Here is a 10,887-nt window from a genome sequence, read left to right as displayed (position 1 = left end):
TTACCACATTAACAAAGTCTAGACTGAATTTCTGATTTTTTTTTAAATGCTATCTTCATTGAAAAAAATGCTTTTTCAAAAAATAAGGACATGTCTAAGTGAGCCCAAACTTCTATTCTACTGTAGAGAAATCACTGCTGCCATTATTGTTCTGTGAATTTACACTAAAATATGTTACATTGTGTGGGACACAATATTACTCACTAAAGAAAAGTTAAAAAAGAAAAAATGTCGCCTGGAAGCTTTTATGTTTGTAGCAAAATCGGTGCACTTCCGGTAAGATGCTGCCTACGATCAGCAGCTTGATGGAGTTTTTTGAACTTCAGAACAGCGTCTCAATCTGCGGAATATCTGCTGTGCGCAGGCAGGGACGAGGAAGAGGTTCAGCTGCGGACCTGAAGGAAAGCAGCCGTCAGGACAAGGTGAGACATTTCAGAGAGAAGCTTTGTGGTGTTGGAAGGTGAAACTGTGCGCTCAGGTGATGGACACAAGGTGGAGGAAGTTACTGTGAGGGTTCAGGCTGCGGCACAACTTTTCCCACCGGCCTCGGTTTTAGTCCCGGACGGTGCCGCCTCCAGAACTGTCGGTAAACCGGCAGGACAGAGTCGCTTTAACCCCAGGTGAGGAACCCAGCGGGCAGGATCCGGCCCCGATGGGAACAGAGGAGACAGATTTGTGTTTCTTCAGGCCTGATGGAGGCACTGAGGAGGGGAAATCTCTTGTTTGACCAGTTATAAAAGCTGCGGTTTAGAAAATCACACCTTCCAAACAGGGTTTTGTCGGAGAATGATATGAGAAGTCCGTTCCTTAAAGAGAAACATGCAGGTTGCTCGTGTGAATTCAGATGTGGAGGAAATTAAGTAGACTTTTCCAACATGTTTCCTCTAAAGTCTTACTGAGACACTTTCACATGTTCTTGGCTTGAACTGCATCCACAGGATCTTGACATTCAGAGAGAAGCTGTGCGCCCTTTACGCACGTGGCACAGCAGGTGACTCACTAATAGATCTTTTCCATCTTCTGACAGGCCTTTGTGATATCAGCTTTGTGAACCAAAATGTCTTCTGCGCAGCAAACACCATGAAAACACTTTTTTGGGGGGTTCAAAGGTTTTTAAAGTTCATTATTCCAGATATTTCAGTCATGCTGCTAAAATAGGAATGATAATAATTCACTGCCCGTGATGCACTTATCATGTCCAGTGCCTACAAGCCTGTGGGGGTTAGGGTTATGATCTGGGGATGGTCAGGTTCAGCAACGTTATGTTCCCAAAGAATGAGGTCAGCTGACTACCTGAATTTATTGAATGACCAGGTCTTTACATCAATGGAGTTTTTCTTCCCTGATGGCATGGACATGATCCAAGAGTGGTTCAGGGGTTATGAGACATCCTTTTCACACATGGATTGTCCTCCACAGAGTCCAAACCTCATCTCCATTGAGAATCTTTGGGATGTGCTGGAGAAGACTTTGTACAATGGTCTGACTCTCTTAAATGAATGCACCTCTGGACAGAAATAAATGCTGTGACTTTGCAGAACTTTGTCAAAACGATGCCACAGCAAAACCTTCTCAGAGCTAAAGGTGGTCCAATGAAATATTAGAGTGAGTGACTTTTTTTTAGATGGGTAGTGTATTAATGGCCTGCCACTGCAGTGTGTTTGGGTAATGGCTGGTGTAACAGGAGTGATGTATTATTGCCATTTGGTACTTTCTGGTGCTTTTTCATCATGTTTTTCTGCCGTAATTACCAAAAAGTACAGAAATGATCACTCACCGTCATACATAAACTGGCACTGTGCTTGTGGTGCTTCATAAGCTAGAAAGAAGTAGGAGAGATCTGAATTAACTTAAATGAAGGCTCATACTGCACAGTTCACAATTTTTTTCGAAGCTTAATCTCTGAGCAATCCAACTGAAGCAGCTGTGTACAGAAAGAACCCAACCAGCATTTATTCTGCTGGCTTAAACATCTATCATCCTAAACGGTATCACCAGAAACATAACCGTCCAGTCTAAAATGAGCGGTGTACATGACCGTGTTATCCATTGCAGATGCAGCCGTTAAGCCTCTCCATTTGCTCGAAACTAGATCAAGCAAGAAAGCAGCTCCGTGGTTAGGAAAGGTTTGACTTTAGTGTCCTGACAGACTGGAGCTTGTGCAACCTGAAGAGCCACAATCATTCATCCTGATGAAAAACTGTCACATGCAAAGTAATTAGCATAAAGGACCAACTCTGTAAATCTCATCTGCTCAGACTCCCCAACACCTACTACTGCACAGAGCGCCGAGGAAGAGAGGATTCATTATGTGATGGGATATGAGGTGTTGTAAAAATAAACTTTCTGAGCTGCATTTCTGCCTTTATCTCATAAAACAACTTTTCAAACTGTTGTTTACCAGGAAATGTAGTATAAAAGCGGTGAAAACTGAAGCCGCTTGTTGCTCTTTAAGAACGGAGCTGCATCCAGGAGGCGATTAGCCTAGCTTAGCACGAAGACTGGAAGCAGGGGGACACTTAGCATGTTTCTGTCCAGGGTTTAAAAAAATGCATCTACAGTTACATCTAAACCACACTGATTGGTGTTTTTTGGTGAGGAAGACAAGATGTAAATATTTCTTGACTGTATTTCCTACTTGTTTCTTTGCAGCTATCGGTTCTGTGTTTTGCTGTTTGAAATCAGGCAACCATGACTCAGTTTGAGGAGGTTTACATGAGGAAAAATCTTCCAGAGACTGGTCTTTGCATTTGTGTCTTCTCTCAACAATGCTAAATATTTGTGTCTGCAGTCAAACAGTGGTTCAGTTCCAATGCTGAGTAAATACTTTGGGGAAACTGAGAGAACGCAACATGCACTAAAAGCTTGTTTTCTATAAAAGATGAAAGCTTCCCTGTCCTGTTCACTGCTCTAAACCTCCACTAATAAGCAGTATCCCACACCATCACCCACTGCCAGCTTCAGTCAGCTAGTTTTATGTAATTTTATGATAATAAATTTATGTGCATTCATGTGCAGTGTACAGTGGTGGAAAAATGTTCTTGGACACCCCATGCATTTGTAAAATATTACATTAAGAATCACTCTCAGGTCTTCAAGTGCAATTCCTTTTTGTACAATCACATTCAGAACACTAAACAGCTACTACAAAAGCCACTTAAAGTGTATTGTTTCTGTAAAAATACAGAAGAAATTCTGAGTACTGGGTCATTTTGGTACCAGTGATCCACTAATGACAATCGTGCTTTTTATTAAACGACACAATTTTCTTTCTTTTTTTTCAATTCTCTTTTTATTGAAGGATATAAAATTTTAACATCTCAGAAATTAGATCAAAATACACAAACTATATACATCCAGAGAGTAGATGTAAAAAATCAACATTTACAGCAGTTCAGTTATTGCCTTGACATACAGGCTTTAAAAGTACAGAGTCAGTGAATAAAACGATAAAACACAAAATCATTTCCCTCAGTTAAATGATTGTACGTCCATATTCATACAGTTATCTCACCAAAATCAGGTCTCAGAGGCCTCACATATCTCACCCATCCCTCCCAGTGTTGCTTGAAAGAATCCATCTTCAGGTTTACGGTAAAGGTTATTCTCTCCATCCTCTAAATTCCCATGGTTATGTCTATCCAGTTATTTGTTGTTGGTTCTTCTTGTGTCAACCATCGCTTTATCGCTTTTTTCCCAGCAGCTAGTAATATGTTGAGTAAGTATCTATTTACATTTTTGACCTCTGAAGAAATATATCCCAAATACATAGTTTTAAAATCAAAAGGAAGATAAGTATTGAGAATTGTTTCTATATCTTTATGTACTTCTTTCCAATAATGGTTAATTTTTGGACATTCCCAGAATATATGGAAATGATGTGCAGTGTGGCAGCCACAATTCCTCCAACATTGTGAGTTCCCATTTGTATAGTGTGCCTTATGGAAAGGGGTAATAAAAAAACGAGTCACATTTTTCCAGCAGAATTCTTTCCATAGATGTGATTTTGTACATTTCCATTGAAGTTGGCAGATGTTTTGCCACTCTTCATCCATTATTGTTAGGCCGCCTCCTTGCTCCCATTTATCCTTTATGTATCTTGTTGAGTAGTTGTTAAGATTATGGAAACTTTTGTATAGTTGTGATATGATGTTCCTATTTATTTCCGATTTGTATGCTTTCATAAACAGCTGGATGAAGGGTTTACTGTCTTCTCTATTACTCATCCTTTTGATATGTTGGTTATGATAATTCCTCAGTTGGAGATATCTATAAAAATCTTCCTTTTCCAAAGAGAACCTTCCTTTTAGTGACTGGAAACTCATAATTTCATTTTCCTGAGTGATACCACTCAATGATGTTATACCTTTTTTAATCCAGAGTTTAAATCTGGGATCTAGTTTATTTGGTGGGAAGTCGGAGTCGTATGCGAACCAACTCAGAATTTTAATATCTTTTTCTAATTTATATTCTTTTACTACTCCTTTCCACACCTTCAGAATAGATTTTATCCATGGATTTTCTATTTTGTCAGTATATTCCTGCAGGTTTTTATCTGATAGTATTGCCTGAGTTGGAATGTCAAGTAGTATTTTACATTCAATGTCTTTCCATTGTGCTTCATAGGATGGATTACACCAATACAGTAGTGCTCTAACCTGTGCTGATACATGGTAATTTTTTAGCGATGGTAGGCCCCAGCAAAAGACACAATTTTCATTGCCGTGCTTCATGTCTATATAAAGCCAACACAGTTGAAAGTTCCTCAGACACAAAAATGGCTAAAACCAGGAACCTAATGCAGGAAACATACCTGAAGAGACAGCTGCCGCCAGATAGCCAGGAAGTGCAGATACAGTCCTTCAACAGTTGGATACACTGTGCAGAAATGCAGATGAACCAACAGCTTGGAAGACAAACTAAGATCTGGTTTCTTCAGCAAGAAATGATTGTATCCTGATCCGCATGTGCAGGAAAACTGTTGAATACCATCATAGGAGGTTCAGCAGCAGTGGTCAAACCAAACTGGTATCCAGTGTTCCACCAGCACTGTACGTGGCCGACTTTTAGATCATCTTCTATGATCCTTCAAGGCTGTCAAGAAACCCCTAATCAATGAGAGACAGAGGTTAGCCCGGTGTTGTTGGGCCCAAACACACAAGAACTGGCCAGCCAGGAACTGAAAGAAGATTCTGTGGTCAGATGAGTCCAGTTTCCAGCTTTATCTTCCTCTTGCTAATGCTACGTAGAAGGCCAGGCGAAGCATTATCTCCAGCATGTACAGTACCTACTGCCAAGCATGGTGGAGGCAGTATCATGGTTTGGGGATGCATGAGTGCTGCTGGTGTCGGTCATCTCACTGTCTGTGATGGCACATTGAACTCAAGTACTGTGCGTTCTCCAAAACCACATGCTCCCTTTTACATGTGCACTGTTCCACCAAGGTCAAAACTGGATGTTTCAACAAAATAATGCTCCTTGAATACTTCAGGGTCCGTAGAACTTGCTGCAGGAGCTAAGTATGCAGGTCTTATAGTGGCCAGCTCAATCAACAGACATGATTGAAAATCTGTGGTGGATTATCAGAACGGTCTGTTTCAAAGTGTAAACCAAAGAATATAGAAGAATTAAAAGCAGTAATTCAAGAAGAATGGGACAAGAATACCCCTCATCAGTGTGAAAGGCTCGTAGGGAACATGCCAGCCAGGATTAGAGCTTGAATGCATGCTAATGGCGGGACAACTAAATATTAATTTGATGATGTGATGGTTTATTTATTTTTTTAGGTGTGAATGTGAGTGTGATTGTTTGTCTCTATGTGTAGCCCGATGATAGACTGGTGATCTGTCCAGGGTGTCCCCTACCTTCACCCCAAGTCAGCTGGGATAGACTCCAGCCCCCCACGGCCCTAATGAGGATTAAACAATGTATAGAAGATGGATGGATGATATTTGTGTCTTCATTTTTTAGATGCTACTTTAAACTGTTAAACAGCTGTTCATTTTTCTAGATTTTACCTCTTAAAACTGTCTCTGCAGGCAGTACCCAGCGTGCATCAGTGAGCTGCTGTCAACCATGGCGACCATAGTGACAGAGAGGATAAGCCGAGTGTTCATCAGCCTGCAGCAGATCAGGCAGGTTCCTCAGATGCTGACCGAGGCGGCTCCCTCCATGCCCGGCACCGTCAGAGACACCGAGGTTCCTTACTACTTCAGGGAGCGCTACATTTGCACCGGCTACCGACCGCTCAACCAGAACTGGCGCTACTACCTCCTGTCCATGTTCCAGCGCCACAACGAGACCCTCAACATCTGGACTCACCTGCTCGCATTCCTGGTGTTTCTGGTTAAGCTGCGCCAGCTGGCTGAGACCGTGGACTTTGTTGAGGACCAGCATTCCTGGCCCCTGTTGATCCTCGTCCTGTCCTCGCTGATCTACTCGGCGTTCAGCGTCACGGCTCACCAACTGGGCGGCAAATCTGAGCTGTGCCACCATTGCTTCTTCTTCCTGGACTACGTTGGGGTGGCGCAGTATCAGTACGGCAGCGCTGTGGTTCACTTCTACTACGCTGTGGATGACGGTCTGCACAGGAACCTGCAGGGGATCTTCATGCCTACTGCTGCTGTGCTCAGCTGTCTCTCATGCCTGGGATGCTGCTACGGGAAATACTGCAACCACAGCCTGCCGTCGGGGGTGCGCAAAGTGTGCCAGGTGGTGCCCTCAACGCTCGCCTACATCTGGGACAGCAGCCCTGTGGCCAACAGACTCCTCAGCTGGTCCAGCAGTGACCCAGGGGTCGTCTACCACTTTGGCCAGGTGGCTTTCTTCCTCAGCTGTGCCTTCTTCTTCACCTTCCCCCTGCTGGAGGGCTGCTTCCCTGGACGCTGCGACTTTGTGGGCCAGAGTCATCAGATGTTCCACATTTTTCTGTCCTGCTGCACCCTGTGTCAGATCCAGGCCTCTCATCTGGATTACGTGAGCCGTAGGGAGCTGTACTCCCACCTGCACGAGGCCGGCGATGCTGCTCTGTTTGTGGGACTGTATGTGGTCACCGTGGTAGCATGTGCACTAATTGCTGTTTTCATGCTGAGGAAAGTTAAACGAGTGCTTGAGTTTAAAACCAAGTCCAAATAACTGATTAAAATGCATAGCATCTATGTGCCTTTCATTCCAGACACTGCTTTGATAGAAAGGGAACTAATTATTTTTTGCTGCAGATGAAACAGTTTGTAGCTGGTAATGTTTTATATTCTTATGTGTTGCAATTTTTGTACTAATACACAGGGTTTTACGTATTAGCGAAGACTTGCACATATTCCAAAACAAATTCTTGCATTTTAAAGGGCTCATTCCATGTTGATTCACCAAACCAGTTCATGTCATGGATTATCTTGTCACTGTTGCAAGAATAAGGAATGCTTGTTTACTGAAAGTTGTTGAACAATGGAGTTATGTACACTACCATTCAAAAGTTTGAGACCACTTAGAAATGGCCTGATTTTTAAAAGAAAAGCAATGAAGATAACATTAAATTAATCAGAAATACGGTCTAGACATTGTTCATGTTTTAAATGACTATTCTAGCTGGTAACAGCAGATTTGGAATGGAATATCTCTATAGGGGTACAGAGGAACATTTCCCGCAACCATCACTCCTGTGTTCTAATGATAGACTGTATAATATATGTACAGTACAGTCTGTGGCTCTAATGCTACATTGTGTTAGCTAATGGTGTTGAAAACCCATGTGCAATTATCTTAGAACATGAATAAAAGTGTGAGTTTTCATGGAAAACATGAAATTGAATGGGTGACCTCAAACTTTTGAACGGTTGTGTACGTAAATTCTAGCATTTTTAAAGATATCTAACTTTTCTGACCTTAGTAATATATCTAAAGTTCAAGTCTTACCTTTTTGACAACATTAACAAAAACTGAAGAAGTAGAAGCTTCACAATGAAAGCAGAGTTTACGTCCAAGCTATTGGATTGCATTAGATTTCACAGAAATGAGAGCTAAAACCTTGTAGTGAACACGATACCAATACCTGCCTGTGATATAAAACCACTGTGTGTACTGTTGCAGCAAAAAATGAAAATTAGTATATTGATAATAGTATAATGATTGTATTTTGCCATTTTCACCTTTATTAGATGAAGAGAGTGGATATAAGCTGGTAATGTGAGGAAACGGAGCAGGGCGTTGGCATGTGGTGAAAGTCCAGGCTAAGTGTTTGACTGCATTTGTGCTCATGTGGTCAATAGTGGGTCAACCCAGACTTGAAATTTATTTTTATACATATTTTTGAGAAAATGTAATGACAAAATATTTGAAAAATGTGTTTTCATCTCCGAAACTATATTTATCAAGAAGTGGTGCAGTCAGTTTTCTATGAAGAGCCAAATTTAAAACTGCACCAAATCAATATTTGGTTACAAGAATTTGAAAACTAGTGGAGATAAAAAATTCTGAGAAAATTGAAAATTCTTCATTCGGGTATAATGGTATTGAATGTTATTGACATAAATACTCTAAAACATTCAGCCACAACTCTTAAGCTTCAGTTTATGCTTCTGGTTTTGGGAATGTTCAGCACAAATTTCAAAATGAACTGAGATGATGAGGCTGAGAAGGAATCGCAAATGTATTGAATTTTGGCTCGAAGGCACAAATTGGAAGTTTTCACGTGAATTTTTGTTTCAAGAACATCTGTGACATGAACTGGGAGGGCGAGGTTAAAGCCTATCAAAGCTGAGATTTCACTGCCTACAGTGTTTGACCATTTGTGAGTGTTACTGATAAAACCGATGGCGTACAGTTGGGTTTGTTAAATCATCAGATTGTTGGAACATTTGTGATAATATGTGGAACTACAACTAAAATGTGCAAATATTTATTTTTGATATTTTGAAAGTGTCGTACTTGAGGTTTTGTTATTCACACTGTTCCTGTAGTTTCCTTAATGATGATTTTTCTCTTCTTAATCCAAGGTCAGGATCAATAAGAACATGTGTTTTAAGCAATCATTTTACAGTGAACTAAATGTTACAGTGTGTTGTGCCTTGAGAGACTGTTGTTTTCATGTTTTATGTCAAACCTAGGCTTGAAAATGAGATTTTTGAGAGAAATTCTCAAAGATAACACTCGTATTACAATCGCAACATCTGCACAAAAATCTCCATCTAATTCTCCTGACATATCGTTCAGCCCTTCTGCAGATTCTTCAGAAGCTGGAGCCTTCTAATCAAAGATGCCATTTTATTATCTGTAGGTTTCATATGTTTGATGACACGTGATTACATGTTTATGTAAGTTGTTGTTCTAGCACCGACATAAGTTAATGTATTGCCTTTAGAGTGTACTTTATTGAAGCTGGATGTTGTACGAGGGGTTTAATGTATAATGAAAGTCTTAACTTTTTGAATGTCTTATTGTAAACATGGTTTATATGTGTACTGATAATCACTGTGTTGATTCCTACTGTAAAACTTGTTTGTGCCTTTTTGAATTATTAAAAAGTCAGTATGGATGTTACATGAGCGAACTAAGTAAAGCTAAATGCAGTGTCACCATTTAATGTCTGTGGGACTTAATTCAATATAACTGATGCCTGCTGCTGACCAGGGTTTAAAATCAGTGGGACTTAGTTACACAACTTAGAGTAACTTTCTTGTTATAGCACAACTTCTCCCATAACTTCCTTTGACGTCCATGTGCAACATTTGTAATCATGTGACTTCTCTTCTTCTGACATCTTGATGGCCTCTGTGTGTTAAATTTCCTCACTACTGCTTTCACTATGAGCAACTCCACAACTTCTATAGATGAAGGAAAGTTTTTATTGAAATTCAAGTAGTTCAAGTCCAATCAATAGCTTAAAATGGTACAAAGGTAAGTGGTGAACTGCAAGGGGTTTAAAAACAGGGAAGGTTACCCAAAACTGAAAAATAATGTGCATTGGAGAATTATACAAAAAGGTGTTTTTCAGGGAAAAAGAAGTGAGTTAACAACTCAAAGCTGTTCTGCAGCAATGGAGGTTGATCAAGCCTTGAAAGTTGGTGCTACCAAATGCTACAGGTGTTCCAGCTTTTTTGATTACTTACAACCCCCTTCTGCATAAAAATAGTGATAGAACACACTGTGACACCATAGCCTCGAGAGCAGTGAGTGTCAGTGAGTACAGTTTTCTTCACCATCAAAAGGCACTCAGAAAGTATGTCAACGTCAAGTAGGAGAAAGGATGGTTCCTCAGTGTGTGACATCAGCTGTCAAACATGAAGGAGGAAGTGTGATGGTCTGGGGCTGTTTTGCTGGATCCAGTGTCGGTGACTTGTACAGAGAGAGAGGAACCCTGAACCAAGCCAGTTACCACAGCATTCTGCAGCACCCTCTGGTATGTTCCTAGTTGGTCAGAGGTTCATCCTACAGCAAGATAATAACCCAAACATAAGTCCAAGCTATGCCAGAACTACCTTAGGTTAAAAAGAACAAGATGGTAAGCTTGAAAACATAGAGTGGCAGCACAGTCTCCAGACTTCAAGCCCATTGAGCTGGTTTGGGATGAACTGGACAGAAGAGTGAAAGCAAAGAAACCTGCAAGTGCCACACATTTATGGGAACTTCTGCAACACAGTTATCAGGAGCACACTGAATTTTGTGTGCAGAAAAAGAAACTTCCGGTGCATTATCTCCATTATTATCTATAAATACTGTACAATAAGCATGTAGACTCCAGTTTCTTCTGGGTCAACTCAAAACAGATATGTTAATAGTTAATGGCATAAAAAGCAACAAACACACTTTGAAACTTGATTCATCCTGTTTTTGGAAGATTTCTAAGTGCCATCTTTTTTTATCTATGAAAGAAGGGTTGAATTAGTATATCAA

At 40.7% G+C, this 10,887-nt stretch overlaps 1 protein-coding gene across 1 annotated transcript; it reads left to right on the top strand.

The window, feature by feature from the left end:
- Positions 1–292: 292 nt before the first annotated feature.
- On the top strand, positions 293–9,572 carry paqr7a (progestin and adipoQ receptor family member VII, a). Its single transcript, XM_022194079.2, has 2 exons — positions 293–422; positions 6,039–9,572. The coding sequence occupies exon 2, from the start codon at positions 6,076–6,078 to the stop codon at positions 7,132–7,134; it is 1,059 nt and encodes a 352-aa protein (XP_022049771.1). The 5' UTR covers positions 293–422; positions 6,039–6,075; the 3' UTR covers positions 7,135–9,572.
- Positions 9,573–10,887: the final 1,315 nt, after the last annotated feature.

The sequence above is a fragment of the Acanthochromis polyacanthus genome, chromosome 11, assembly GCF_021347895.1.
Source record: "Acanthochromis polyacanthus isolate Apoly-LR-REF ecotype Palm Island chromosome 11, KAUST_Apoly_ChrSc, whole genome shotgun sequence".
NCBI classification, from domain to species: domain Eukaryota; kingdom Metazoa; phylum Chordata; class Actinopteri; family Pomacentridae; genus Acanthochromis; species Acanthochromis polyacanthus.
Note: the sequence above shows the minus strand (reverse complement) of the source record. Positions and strands in the feature narration are given on the sequence as shown.